Source organism: Topomyia yanbarensis, chromosome 2, assembly GCF_030247195.1.
Source record: "Topomyia yanbarensis strain Yona2022 chromosome 2, ASM3024719v1, whole genome shotgun sequence".
Taxonomy (NCBI): domain Eukaryota; kingdom Metazoa; phylum Arthropoda; class Insecta; order Diptera; family Culicidae; genus Topomyia; species Topomyia yanbarensis.
This window is the reverse complement of record NC_080671.1, coordinates 376,560,631-376,575,322: the sequence shown is the minus strand read 5'-3', so window position 1 is coordinate 376,575,322 and position 14,692 is coordinate 376,560,631. Positions and strand designations below refer to the sequence as shown.

The 14,692-nt window shown below is 38.9% G+C and overlaps 3 protein-coding genes across 3 annotated transcripts in view; all 3 read left to right on the top strand.

Annotated features, from left to right (window-relative positions):
* The first annotated feature begins 8,009 nt into the window (after positions 1–8,009).
* LOC131684633 (zinc finger protein 184-like) lies at positions 8,010–9,666 on the top strand. Its single transcript, XM_058967658.1, has 3 exons — positions 8,010–8,258; positions 8,483–9,198; positions 9,261–9,666. Exons 1-3 carry the CDS (start codon positions 8,109–8,111, stop codon positions 9,550–9,552), a joined length of 1,158 nt encoding a protein of 385 aa, XP_058823641.1. The 5' UTR covers positions 8,010–8,108; the 3' UTR covers positions 9,553–9,666.
* Positions 9,667–11,047: 1,381 nt separating this feature from the next.
* On the top strand, positions 11,048–13,097 carry LOC131684632 (glycosylated lysosomal membrane protein-like). Its single transcript, XM_058967657.1, has 5 exons — positions 11,048–11,431; positions 11,561–11,827; positions 11,887–12,048; positions 12,111–12,384; positions 12,488–13,097. Exons 1-5 carry the CDS (start codon positions 11,285–11,287, stop codon positions 12,886–12,888), a joined length of 1,251 nt encoding a protein of 416 aa, XP_058823640.1. The 5' UTR covers positions 11,048–11,284; the 3' UTR covers positions 12,889–13,097.
* A 400-nt stretch (positions 13,098–13,497) lies between these two features.
* LOC131680778 (uncharacterized) overlaps positions 13,498–14,692 on the top strand; it is a 33,133-nt gene continuing 31,938 nt past the window's right edge. Inside the window, exons 1-2 of the mRNA XM_058961489.1 lie at positions 13,498–13,612; positions 13,689–13,856. Coding sequence (XP_058817472.1) covers positions 13,541–13,612; positions 13,689–13,856 — 240 coding nt within the window. The 5' untranslated portion in view covers positions 13,498–13,540. The remainder of the gene's footprint in view (positions 13,613–13,688; positions 13,857–14,692) is intronic.

The window sequence follows — 14,692 nt, the reverse complement described above, 5'->3', positions numbered from 1 at the left end:
TACTAGCCGAACACAGTTCACAACAGTTTATGAAAGAAAAAAAAATTTTTTTTCGGTTACTATAAACATCTCTGATTGGCGCGTAACGGTTTGTCCGGAATTTCCATTTAAAGTGGATTTTGACAGTTGGCTTTTAGGCCGTAATCATATGTTTGTCGAGAAATGTCAGGAAAGCTAGTGTAACCAAAAGCCTTTATATTCAAAAATCTATAAATATCTGCAACCAAACTGAAAAATCTGCAACCAAACTAAAAAATCGGCAAATATCTGCGTCATCGAAAAAATTTGCAGTTTAAATTAAAAGTCTGCGAATTTGCAGACTTGTCTGCAAATCTGGCATCTCTGTTCTGACAGAAGCGGTTAAACCAACCGATGCTGCTCACTTTTATCCAGAATCCAGCCAGAAATGTACAGCCAAGATCTCTGCACGCTTCCTGCCACATCTTTGTCAGATGTTTTGCTCGATTCGTGCTAAATTCTACCAGGTAGGAATTGCCAGGATCTATGCACAGTTTATGTCCGAGTTATGCCAGGGTTTTGCTCGGTTCCTGTCAAAAACGCGAGCGAAACCGAGTTCGCTTTAGCTCAACTAACCCGACAGGATACGCGCAGAAATAGTGATGTCTTTTCTTACTCGATTAACGCAAATAATCGATTTATTTCTAAAATAATCGAAAATCAATAATCGATTACAAGCTTTCGGGATAATCGAGAAAATCGAGTAGCTGCTATCAATTAATCGAGAGCATATGTAATGAAGGGTATGCGATGAAAATGAAAGTCGCAGTACAAAAAATATGACAAGACTTCTCCAAATTTTTCAAAATGTTTCTAGCGACCTTTTTTTTTGGTTGGCAAACTAACTTGGGTGTAATCAGTCTATCTTTTTCTTTGCACTACACCGGTGTAGCACCAAGAAAAAACGAAAACGCCATAAGATTTAATAATCAGTCTATTCTCACCCACCAAAGGCATCAGTCACAATACCAGTGTGCTCTCTGCTGCTACCCAAGCCAGCGCAAGCAGCTGCTTTTTCTTGTGCGCTTTGTCTGAAGAACAAAGGGAACCGTTACTATTATTCTATCAAGATGACTGAGTCTCGACAACAAAATGGCCATTGATTTCCGGTCTTTCCGCATAAGACCGAGTATTGGGGATGTGGAACATTTGCTGAAGGAGAAAATACAGCTTCGGTTTTCAGACGTCCGTTTCATCCAGTTGGAGCACGTCAGACACGCGGTGCTGATAACGTTCAACAAATTCGCCCAAGCAAAAAGATTCATTACGCAAAACAACTTGAAACACGTTCTGGATTGTGACACCGCAAAAATCAAGATCCCTGTGTATATGGATAACGGAAACGTGGAAGTTAAATTACATCATTTGGCACCACGATGTCGTATTTCGGGGAAGTGGAATCCATTACGGAGGATACGTGGAGGAACTACTTTCCAGGTATTTCAAATGGTGTTTTTATGGTGAGAATGCGGGTAGACCAACCCATTCCCTCCTACCTTACCCTGCAGTACACAACAGAAGGGGGTGATACCATTATACAGCGAACTCTATGTACATATCAAGGACAAACTAACACGTGCCTGTTCTGTAAACAAACGGCACATTACGGACAACCCTGCCCAGGAATCGCTAAGAAAAGCTCATCTGCAGAAAGAAAAAGCAACACTCAGTCTCCAGTATCATTCCCTGAGCCACAAACGGTTACCAAATTTGTGGCTGCTGTTCAACGAACATCAAGGCAGTAACCTCGATGATGACCCGGACATGTGCGAAGACGACAGAGATACAAATAACCCCCATGATAGAGTTGTGGAAGCACGACACGAAAACGGATCTCCGCGCGCAATGGCAAGTCGCGCGTACGGGATCGATCTTGGCATTAATTGTTTATTATTTTTATTGTTTACATCATGTAAATATATAAAAGACTCACGGCTCCGTGAAGCTAACGCCTTGAGCCGTGCCAAATAAACGAATTAAAAAAAAAATTTACTAAGTAATCGATTATTGATTCAAATCGATTATCTTGGTCGATTAATCGAACGAATTAATCAAGCTCTCAAAAATAATTCGATTAACGGATAATCGATTATTTGTGAAAATCAGACATCACAGAAATCTGACAGGGCTGTCAACCCAAGGCTTACAGAAATCTAGCAGAGCGGTCTCTGACAGAAAATTTGCTCACTGGGTATGACGTCGTATAGTATACACGGTAAAAACTGGTCACGTCTAATTTAAAGGCTTTTGCTTTTCAGTCAGATCGTTATGGCGCACTACCAATTGAAGTGATTTAGCTTTGATTTTACAGTTATTTACAATTTACCTCAAAGTGGTGTAATTACCTTTGAAATAAAAAGTAAATCTGTTGAATTAGCACCACTGTTCACATCTATTGAATTATAATTGCTTTTTCCTTGGTTACAAATGTCGAAAAACGCATGGGCTCAAAAGTATGAAGATGCCAAACCGACAACAAGCAGACTCTGCAATCGGAGGAAGATAGTCGCAATCCAAGCTGTGATCCGACATTTCCTTCCTATATTAAAGTCGTGATTCGCTGGTTGGACACTTTTTAACTGGACCGCTTTTTAGTTGGACCTCCACTAGTTGGATTATTGTCCAACTACAAAGCTCAGATGTCAAAATTTTATGTCAAATTTACTTTGACAATCAATCTGACAATTGTTAGAGATGTGATTAGATGCAATTCCACTACTAACGTCTTCTTTGGAGAGCTTTTGGCATCTGTCAGTCGGTCCAACTAACGAATCAAATTCGTTAGTTGGACAGAGGTGTGGCCCAACCAGCGAATCACGACTGAATACTTCTATAGATCGTGAGTATTATGAAGATATTGACAAAATCTTCATAATACTCACAATCTATAGAAGTATTCAGCCGTGATTCGCTGGTTGGGCCACCTCTCTGTCCAATTAACGAATTTGATTCGTTAGTTGGACCGACTGACAGATGCCAAAAGCTCTCCAAAGAAGACGTTAGTAGTGTAATTGCATCTAATCACATCTCTAAAGCTTATAAATTTTTATACTATTAATTGAAGTGATTTTCTCTTGATTCGACCATTGTTTCATATGGTTTCTTTCAATAGATTTGCACTTCACATTGCAATGCTTGACAAGTACAGTCGTGATTCGCTGGTTGGACATTTTTTAACTGGACTGATTTTTAGTTGGACCTCCGCTAGTTGGACCATTGTCCAACTAAAAAGCATCTGAATGTCAAAATCTTATGTCAAATTTACTTTGACAATCAATCTGACAATTATTAGAGATGTGAATAGATGCAATTAAACTACTAACGTCTCCTTTGGGGAGTTTTTGACATCTGTCAGTCGGTCCAACTAACGAATCAAATTCAACCAACCAACGAATCACGAATGTAGTGCGAATGCAACTGCGAATCAGTCTTCATTAACGTGATGATTTTTTTACCGTGTATGCACATATTTTGAAAAACGGTGAACAAAATTCAGTTCTCGCGTGTTTTTTGAGAAGGGCCAATAAGCATGCTGTCAAAATTCACTTTGAGAGAAATTTCCGGACAAACCGTAACTCGGCGAGAATGGATGGAAATATTTTATGAAAGAGAAAAGTTTTCTCTTTCGTCTGTTGCTGTGATTTATAATCGACGATTAATGATTTGTCCAGAATAACCTGTAACAGTATGCTTCTTGGCCCTTCTTAAAAAACACGCGAGAGTTCAATCAACGTTGGTTCAATTGAGTTCTTGTTGGCCAGTCTCACGAACACTAATGCAGCTTACTGGTCGAAAACAATCCCATTTCCTTTGGCCGTCTTTGTTTATTATTGTTCACCAGCTAGTGATGTAGTATTCGTGTCATGTGATGTGCACGTACATGAGCCGTAGAAAAGTCTATTGACGCTACACGAAAACGAAGTACAGTCGTGATTCGCTAGTTGGACCGACTGACAAATGTCAAAAACTCTCCAAAGGAGATATTGGCCGTGTAAATGTATCTGTTCACATCTCTAACTATTGTCAGATTGATTGTCAAAGTAAATTTGACATGAGATTTTGGCGTACAGATGCTTTTTAGTTGGACAATGGTCCAACTAGCGGAGGTCCAATTAAAAAGCGGTCCAGTTAAAAAGTGTCCAACCAGCGAATAACGATTGTACACAGAGAACTTTATTTAGTCACCAATAGCATATTTTTCTGTCTGCCTTTCTTTTCTTCTACTGTAAATTGCACGTCCCAGTAAGTCCAGCCGGAAACTGACCCGAAATTATGGCTAGTTATCGTTAGTAATAAAAACGATGTAATGATCCGTATGTGCGTATAGCAGAATGTAGAACGATGTAATAATATGAAAGCTCAAATTTCTCTTAAAAATAAACAAATTTTTATTAGTATTGTACATAGAAAATAGTCAATAGTTCCCCGAGTAGTACTCTAAGAATGCCCCATATACATATTTTGATTCTCAAGTGGCGAAAAAAACATCCTATTCAATTTCATTATTTTAACAATGGTTCATTTGTAACTATTTTAACGTATTTCGGAACCGAACTAGTCGTGATTCGCTGGTTGGACCACAGCTAGGGGCAGATCACTTGTGATGCATTTTTAAAAATCAGCGAAATTAAATGCATTTATTTCCATCAAAATAGAAATGCGTTGCGTGTAAGACGTCAAAACCCTACAGAAAACTAGCCCTACATTTAACAAAACATCGAATAAAGTGGATTAGCGTAGGACGTTTGTTAAACAAACTTTTCTGCGGGGCAGTGCAAAGCTGATGCAAAAATGGAAATTAAATGCATTTTTTTTCAATTTGATGCAAATTTGTTATACATTCTTAGAGTGATCTGCCCCTAGGGCCACAGGCTCTGTCCAACTAACGAATTTGATTCGTTAGTTGGACCGACTGACAAACGTCAGAAACTCTCCAAAGGAGAAATTAGCGGTGCAATTAGGCAATCCAAGAGACGTTTTTTGACAATTCAGCGGAGGGTTTTGTCAAAAAAAATCTACTCCTGCGAAAAGAAAAACTCGTCCGACATTCATCTTTCGATAGTCCGATATGTATGAGGTTGTATCGAATCAACGATATTGTCGGACGCTCCCACCGAAGTAACGGTAAAAGAAACAAACATGAAATAATCAGCTGATCTGCAACGTCTCGTGGAATGCTTAATTGCATCAGTTCACATACTTAATTATTATCAGTTAGATTGTCAAAGTGAATTTGACATCCGAATTTGATATTTAGATGCTTTTTAGTTGGACCAAATACAAATTTGTATTTGGTTGGACTATGGTCCATCTAGCGGAGGTCTAACTAAAAAGCGGTCCAGTTAAAAAGTGACCAACCAGCGAATCACGACTGTAAATGTCTAAAAATTCGCCATTTTCAAACTAAACCTTGTTTAATCATTTTATGACTTTCCCCAGTTTTAGTTAAAACTTGGTGTGTGTGTGTGTGTGTGTGTGTGTGTGTGTGTGTGTGTGTGTGCGTGTGTGCGTGTGTGGAAATGAGAGGCGATAACTTTACTGTACATCCAACGACCCATTTCAAGAATGCCTGTTCATACACGTAAAATCTGAGGTAGTATTCTTATACAGTCGTGATTCGCTGGTTGGTCCGAGTTGGTCACTGGCCCGCTTTTAATGGGACCTTCGCTAGTTGGACAATTGACTAATCCATGTGCAGTAATGTTAGTGTGAGAATGAGGTTAAATCGGGTGGAATTTTTGCCAAATGAGGTTAAATCAGATGGCGAATTGAAACCATTGCGTTATATGTATGTTATCTATACACATTACAATTGTGTTGGTGTCCTAGACGTCAAATAAGTCAATTGTCCAACTGAAAAGCATCTGCATGTTAAAATCTCGCGTCAAATTCATTTTGACAATTAAACTGACAATAATTAGAGATGCGAGGAGACGCTTTTTCGGTGCCACGAGCGAATCGAATTCGTTAGTTGGATAAAGTGGTCGCTGGCTGTGAATCACTACTGTATAATAGGCCTCGCTCGAATCCACGTATCAATTGGATATTTGAAATATATTCGCACTTCCAGAATGGAAAATAATATTTTTGATTCTGGTACGTATTTAAAATAAGACAAAATATTTCGATAAAGTATATATATGTTGAAAAAAATAACCTAAAACGATCTCGCCAGCATTTTGCTCTGAATTAATTAGGATGCAAAAATTCTACTCCAGCATTATCAGTAAAGTCGTTGCATCAGCTAGTCAATTTCAGATGACGCCACGCGGAACGAACGAGTATATTTTTGGCGGTTAGATACACGCACGTGCATGGCAAAGTTATTAGAATGACGATAAAATCACTACAGTCATGATTCGCTGGTTGGACACTTTTTAACTGGACCGCTTTTTAGTTGGACCTCCGGTAGTTGGACCATTGTCCAACTAAAAAGCATCTGAACATCAAAATCTCGTGTCAAATTTACTTTGACAATCAATCTGACAATATTTAGAGATATGAACAGATGCATTTACGCTGCCAACATCTCCTTTGGAGAGTTTTTGACATTTGTCAGTCGGTCCAACTAACGAATCAAATTCGTTAGTTGGACAAGCCTGTGGCCCAACCAGCGAATCACGACTGTACTATATTTCTCCTTGGTGGAGAAAATTTTTTGGGTAAAAACTATTTTTTCACTACTAAGGAGAAAATTCTTTTAAACGCCTCCAATAACTCCTTAACGCGCAAAGTGGTTTAAAACAATTTTCTCCTTAATGGAGAAAAAATAGTTTTTTACCCAAAAATGTTTCTCCACCAAGGAGAAATATAGCATAGTGCATTGGCCTGCTAAGCCAAGCCAAGTTTCGGTTCATTAATTCTCATCAGCTTAAACAAAATTTCTTTTCTTACGGGACATCACGTAGGACTAGTTTCGCTCAGAATCATAAATCGTGTTTTCGTTATTTTTTTGGAGCTAACGTCAATCCGGCGCTAGCTTAGTCAGTTAACTAAGTTAGTGTCATATTCTGATGAGAGGAACTCGAACCGCCTCGGACGAACACGAAAACAAAAACACGTAGAAAACAAAGACGTGTGGGCCCATGGCAAATAAATCGATCGTGAACCGACAAATGGACCTAAATAACAAATGTACACAAACGGAGATTTGATTAATATTTTAAAGAGGAGTAGAAATACTTCATAATAAATATAATGAAAATCAATAAAAAACAAAACGGAGGATCCAACTATCAACTGCAAAAAAAAAACCGCTAGGCGGGTTACGCCTCTGCATTTCTAAGTTAGTGTATACGGGCGAAATTGACAGCATCATTGTTTACAAGGTTCGTAAACAGAATCGCCCTAAACAAAAACCAAATGCTTGTTAAACCTCGGGAGAATAACAAATTTTCCCCTCCGTCGAGCACGACCACATTTGATTTTTGTTTTCTGGCGATACTGCAGGGCGAAATTGAAAGTCGTCAAAACAAGAGGGCGACTCGAAAATGACTTAATCAACATTTCCTAGGAACACGCGGCGAAATAATTTTTTTTTTTCAATTTTATCAACGAAAACGTTATTATATAAAAATCTTGAGTTTGAGCGAATTTTATACATTTCTTTTATAAGAAATGTAAAACATTTTAGTTATGGTTCCGAAAACTAGTATTGTTTTAAAGTGTTGCAATACATTTGAAAGCGCAGTATGCAAACACTGTTAAAATACGATTTAATTTTCTGAAGCGAATTTTCAAAGCTATTTTTCTCGATCCGATATCATTGCGACTTCGGCCCTTTGGTCGATTCATGATCGAAATAACTGGATGCACCTTGGGATACACTCAAGCGCAACAAATGTTCACACCTTTCTATTTTTCTTGGAACTAGTGGATGCTGGTCGTCATTATGGCTCGAGGATCTATGAAAACTGCTCGCATCCATATTGGTGTAATATTTTTTCCAGCTCGCATCTTTCTTTCAATTTAACAACAAAATCTGTTGTCAATATCGTTATTGATGTTTTCATTCGTGTTTTATATTGTAAAGATTTTACTTCAATATTGTACCTTTTAATTAATTTTTCACTTTTATTTAATCAATCAGCATGTCTATAAACGTAGGAAATTATATGCTCTGTTGTCGAGTGTGTTTGGAAACAGAGAAAAGTGAATTGTTCTTGAGTATGTACGACACCCATCCGCAGGGATTCGATGTAAATTTGCAAACTGCTTTTCAAAAAATTACTGGAATAGAGGTAAAGTTTTACCAACTAGAATTTCATTCGAACAATTATGAGAACCAAAAATTGTATATGTTATTTCAAATCTCATTTGTTCAGGTCAACATCATTGAATCTAAAACAGTTGTTTCATTGTAATTGTAATTCATTGATCTCTCGGTAACCTGTTGGTTTTACCATTACTCAGGTCAAGGATAGTTAGGATTGTTATGCTAATTTTTATTATTTAATCTTCCCAGTGCATCGAGGATGAGTATCTACCTTCTAAAATCTGCCAAAGTTGCCATCTTCGGCTACAGGACGCCTATAATTTTATCCTAGAATGCTGTAACAACAATTCATTGTTGCATGCTCTCAAAGAAGACGCCCTACGAAACGAGCAGCTCGACGAAGAGAGTTTAGACGTACAGGTTGTTTATCAGAATGAGCAACATCCAGAAGAAACAATCATAGTCCGTGAAAGCAAGAGCCAGGATACATTCCAGATTGACTGCTTTGACGAAAAAAGTTTTCAGAATGTGCCAGCAGCATGCAAGCATTTAGTAGTGGAGTCGGATGTGGATCTAGCGGAGCATCAAAGTGTAGCAGTTGGTGATTCTCAATCATCTGGTGCAGAAGAGGAACGATTAGAGGATGCGACCGATGCTGTGGATTTTATCTTGAAAAACTTTCAGAAGCCAAATCCAACTCGGAAAAGAATTAGGCAGCAGCAAACAGCGCGGAGGCATAAATGTGAAGTTTGCAACAAGTCATTTCAACGGAAGTCAAATTTAGTTGATCATCTTAGATTGCACGCGAACGTTAAGCTCTTCTCATGCAATTACTGCGATGCGGCTTTCGTACAAGCTGGTAATCTCAAAAGTCATATCCGAAAGCATACACTGGAGAAACCCTATGAATGTGATACTTGTGGCAAAAGCTACAGCCAATCCAGTGCCCTTAAGACACATATTAGGTCACATTTAAATGATCTTACCTTGGCGAATGTAAAAACTATTTTTTTTATTTTTTGTATAGATCCCATACAAACACCCGCAATTACATCTGTGATGTGTGCCAGAAAGGATTCACAAATAGTTCCGATTTGGGCAAGCATAAAGTAACGCACACGGATCTTCGTTTTTTCCAGTGTGTCCTGTGCCACCAGCGATATTTCACGCAGAAGATACACCTCAAGAAACATTTAACTTCCTACCACGCAAGCGAGGATCAGAACGAGCTGCTGCGCAGAGGTATCCTGAAAGAAGGTGTTCGCATCGGTAGAATGCACATAGCTAGTAGAAGTACTGAGCTATCGAGTGACGAATAGCTGGGAAAGATAGATTCGAGCTGTAAAGTATTTTAAGGGGAACAATTTTTAATATATTCCTGAAAATATATCAATACCAAAATCATGATAATCTGTATTAAAGTTGTGAACTGCTGTAGGAAAATAAGAAGCAACCTTTCACGATTTTCCAGGGAAAGAAAAGGCCTAGCCATTCATAAATTACGTAACGCAAAAATTGCCCAAAATTGACTCCCCCTACCATGTAACAAATTTCTTCACCCGCCCCTCCCCTATTACGTAACAAATTCCTTGAAAAAAAAATTTTCTTCGGTGAATATATGTTAGGTAACAATCTAGCTTGCTCCCCCTTCCCCCCTGTAACAACTTGTCGACCCCCCCCCCCCCCCCCCCTTATGCGTTACGTAATTTATGATGGTCCCAAATCTGCTCTCTTGCAACATGAATGGACGAACATTCGATTCGGCAATGACACGCACGTGTTCGAACTGATTGTGCCTATACTCAACGTAGACCCTCACCATAAGAATTAAGTGTAATCTATAATATAATCTATCGGAGACAAAATACTAAATTAAATTAAATCTGTAGTTGCCTGGATCTGAAAGCATGTCTAAGAAACTGCATATCAAAAAGTGTGTAAAAGACAGCGCCGGTGGTTAATTCTAGAGCTTTTATTCAAAACGACATATCTACAATGAGTGACGGTTTACTTTCTCTATCGATTTTTACGGAGTCACTACAGCACTTTTCACTTATTTTACAATACAGATCGAAGAATGGTGGTTTTGACTAGCATATTATCGAAGACTCCTTATCAAGAAGACTGGCAACTCTGTCCAGAATCCGGAGACAGTAACAACAACTCCACTTGCGGGTAAAGGTGGTACTTTCCATAGTGATGCACACACACATATACATTTTTACATAAAGCTTCCTCCCTTCTTCCAATAGAGGCGCTGTAACCTTTGTCGCTTCTCGTTTGTATGGGGGAAGGAAAGAGATATCAGTCTTCTTGATTTGGAGTCTTCGATATTATGCAAAGTGTTGAGGGATAAATGTTAAAGATTATTAACAGAATAGAAAGTAAACAAAGAGAGTCACTCATTGCAGATGTCGTTTTAAATAAAAGGTCTAGAAATCTTGAACGTTTTTTTCAGACATTACAATGAGTGACTCTCATTGTTTACTTTCTCTTCTGTTAATAATTCGGTCGCTGTAACATTTATCCCTCAACTCTGCTAGTCAAAACCACCATCTTTTGATCTGTGCTATAAAATAAGTGAAAAAAGTTATAGTGACACCGTAAAAATCGAAAGAGAAAGTAAACAGAGTCACTCATTGTAGATATGTCGATTATTGAATAAAAGCTCTAGAAATGCGAAAAATGTGTACAATTCATACACCTTTGCAAATCTGGCATCACTACACTGAGAATAGAGATGCTAGCCAGTTTTCTGACGTTTATTGAAATTGTTTTGTGCTGTTTTGTGTTTCCTTTCAAGCATTTTGCGATTGTAGTGGTGTATAATCAATCAAAACCGAACCAAAACTGCGCCGAGCCGAACAAAATCAATGCATCAGGACTTTTGAATCGAGACGAGAGAGCATGCATGATTCACACGTCGTACAGTACGGAGTACGCGTCTGCAATCAACAAAGGAAACCCAGAAAGAGTGATATGTGATAAGCGGTTTGTTGTGTATTTTGAATCGTAGTTTTTTTTGTCTTATCTTCAGCCGAATACGGGTGAATGAATGTGTATTGGGGGTGGGTGGAATCCGAAAGCATAATCACAATGTTTACGTTAAAGAAACTCCCCTTACTGATGCTACTCCTTGTAGTAGCTTTCGCGGCCGTGGGAATTTGCTTGCCGCAGTCGGACTGGGTGGAGCGAAAGGTTAGTATGTGGATCGCCGTATGAGTAATATGATTTCGTAATCATCTTTCTAGTTAGACATCAAGCATATAAATCGTAGACAAAGAAATGATGATTAAATAATTTAGCGTATAAATTTACTTATTACAGCTAACAGCAAAGTTGAATCCCGGTTGTCCAGATAGTATATGTCCTACGAACAGTACCGGGTTGACGTTGATTTATATTCGAGCGGAATCTCCGACCGATACGATTCACTACTTGTGGGATTTCACCCAAAAACCAACGATTTTGGTGGCCTTGACCGAGAAAAATGTCACGTTAAACATCTCGTGGGAACATTTTCGGGATCGTAAATCCGAATCAGTTTCGTTTAGTAAACAGCCCAAGTATGTTTTCATGACCGTCATCAATAGAGTGAGTAGTTTTGCGACATAATGTCCCCTCCAGCAATTAACCTACTCATATCTTTTCAGATATTTCTATTCGACGACCCGAAAGATACAGGAGTTATTGCCAATGATTCAACCGCAGTTGTTTATGACCCGCATTCGTTTGCCTGGAATCGCACCCTCTATTGGAATAATGAGAAAGATGTAATATTGGCTGTGAATGCCGATAATAATTTTCTATTCAAGGTAAAGCAATATAAATAGGGTTTGATCCGTCGGCTGTTACTAATGATGCTCGCTCATTTCAGCTGAATGCCTATTCGACCCGTAGTCACGGAATGGAATACCCACATCTGTTGCACACGTCTAATTCGACGCAGATCGACATTGTGTTTAATAATGTCAGTTCTAAGTTTGATCGGCCAAGGTTTGCAATCGAGCTGCTGTTTGTGATGTCAGAGCAAGCTGTTGCTGGATCGAGCTTAATAGCGTCTAAGCGAAAAAGTTTGGATGATGAGCATACGCCAGGGATTTTTGAAATCATTGATGTGTTGTCGCCCGGAGCATTTAAATATTCCATTGGTAAGTACTTGGGTAGTCATCTAGCTTCCTCTAGTGCCTTCTTCACCAAACACACTTCGCTTTGAACCGCGTAGTTAAATATGAATAAAATGAATCTCCATAGGTGGCTACCTCGAGTACCGCCCCGTTTCCTACACCCACTCGGAGCGGGATGTGTCCACGTCAACCGAAACCCATCAAAGTGAAACAAAGACTGTCGAATCGCCTTCAGAGGAGCTACAAGCAACACTTGCCTACGCTATTTTCGGAAAGCAACTGGACTCACTATTAGTGCAGGGCATGAATATTTCGTTCGGCCTTAGCGGAGATGGATTCTACTCGAAAACAAACTACACCACGATGACATTCCAGGTGGGTTATGGTTCACCTCCCTTAGAACAATTTTCCGCTTTCGTGCTCGTCGTCGCTGGAATCGGGATTGGTGTACCGCTGGCGCTAATCGTGATCGGCGGTTTGTACGTATGTGTGAAGAAGCTGAGGACACGTTCGGAAACTAACGTTTGACTGAATTATGGGGGAAAATTGTTAGAAAAATAATTCATAGTAGGAAAAGTTCTGTCTTAAGGTGACATTAAATATAGTGAAGCATTTCTCATTTAGTTATTAAGGCTTAATAAAAGTATTGCTTATTAGGGGATCAGTGATATAAAATCAATCAGAGGCGAAACAATTAGAATTTGATAAAGCAACAAAATTTAGAAAATAATAAAATTTGCTTTTGTAGAAAAAAAAATCATATCTGAATCTGATGACAAAACGCTCGATCATTTTAACCGGCAGTGGATTTTTTTCTCTTGTTGAATTTGCTGTTTCATCAATTAGCATAAACTCGACCTCATCATCGATTATGCATTTCCTCCGTGGTAACAATATGTGGGCTGATTTCGGTGCACTGCGCTAGTAATTGTTAGCGAGTAATAAAAACGCCTCGAAACCCATCAATCATTGGTAGCTCACAAATGCTTGCGATTGAATCAGCTTCCTGTCGTACATTTTTATGAGAATGGTAATTTAAATCCCGGGAAATGTGTCGTCATAAGCAAATTTCCGTTTTTGTATGAAACAGCTATATAAAACCTCTATGGTAGTAGCAGAAAAATAGTTCTACCAAATCATTACAAACACTCGCATCGAACCAGAAAAAAACGCCAGGATAATGAGCCTACGGTGGATCGCCTTGCTGGCAGCCTTAGCAACGGCACATTTATCGCTCAACATAGTTGAAAGTGTAAATATTGGTGAAAGCACATTGTGTTCTCGCTAAGATATTGATTTCGTATTACTTATTATTTGAACACGAACAGAAATCTACGATGGAGCAAATGGCTAAAGCTAGTGAAATGATGCGGAATGTTTGCATAGGTAAATTCAAAGCTACGGTTGAGCAAGTTGATGCACTAGGCCGTGGGGAGTTTGCTGACACTAAGGAAATCAAGTGCTATGTAAACTGTGTACTGGAAATGATGCAGGCGGTGAGTACCTATCGGAGGAGCACAAGAAACAATCATCATTCTCACCCCCTGGTTTGTTCCCATCTTTTCTGACATATATAAAGCTTCAGTGAGTTTTTGTTTGGTAGCTTTGCTCTGTGTAACAATAGATAGATCGAAGCATAACGATCCTCAATGCCGCCAATAAGGTACTCTCCCGTGTTCTGTTTAGCAGACTGTGTTCGTTGGATGAATTTCTTGTCAGCGAATACCAGGGTTAGGTTTCGAGATGGTCGATCAACAACGGACCAGATGTTTACCTTACGATAAATCCTGCATATAGTCTTGGAATACAACTTGCAGATTCTCAATTTGTTTGTGAATTTCGAGGCTGTGTTTGATTCAATGAAATTGAACGAACTGTGGCAGATAATGCTTGAACATAGCTTTCGACAAATTTGAATGGAAGAATCATTGTTCGATTCGTTTGAGACGTTAGATGGATTGAAGCAGTGTGTATTTATTCAACAAAGCGCTCGATGGTCCGATACGCAGATCTGATGTGTAAAGAAATGGAATCAGGAATCAGAAAAAATTGGCTAAAATTGTGTAGTAGGATTTGCGCCGTGTCTTCCCATCACAAATCTGATTGGAAAGAAAAGAGCGACGGGAGTAGGTAAATTGGGGAAATAATGGCATAAAAAACATCAGGTAATTCAAACTAAAGAGTAATTCGAATCGCATGCGAGAAAGCCTAAAGCTCTTCATCACACGGGATTAGAAACTTTAGTATGTCACCAAGTTTTGGTCTCTTCTATGTCTGTAAGGATAATCGAAAGTTCGCAATTCCATGACTGCTGGGTATATCAGATGATATG

Bases quoted from the DNA above. Each gene is read 5' to 3' on its own strand.
- LOC131684633 (XM_058967658.1), top strand. From the start codon at position 8,109: ATGTCTATAAACGTAGGAAATTATATGCTCTGTTGTCGAGTGTGTTTG. The intron at 8,259-8,482 runs GTAAAGTTTTAC...TAATCTTCCCAG, and splicing joins AAAAAATTACTGGAATAGAG to TGCATCGAGGATGAGTATCT. The intron at 9,199-9,260 runs GTCACATTTAAA...TTTTTTGTATAG, and splicing joins GCCCTTAAGACACATATTAG to ATCCCATACAAACACCCGCA.
- LOC131684632 (XM_058967657.1), top strand. From the start codon at position 11,285: ATGAATGTGTATTGGGGGTGGGTGGAATCCGAAAGCATAATCACAATG. The intron at 11,828-11,886 runs GTGAGTAGTTTT...ATATCTTTTCAG, and splicing joins TCATGACCGTCATCAATAGA to ATATTTCTATTCGACGACCC. The intron at 12,049-12,110 runs GTAAAGCAATAT...CGCTCATTTCAG, and splicing joins ATAATAATTTTCTATTCAAG to CTGAATGCCTATTCGACCCG.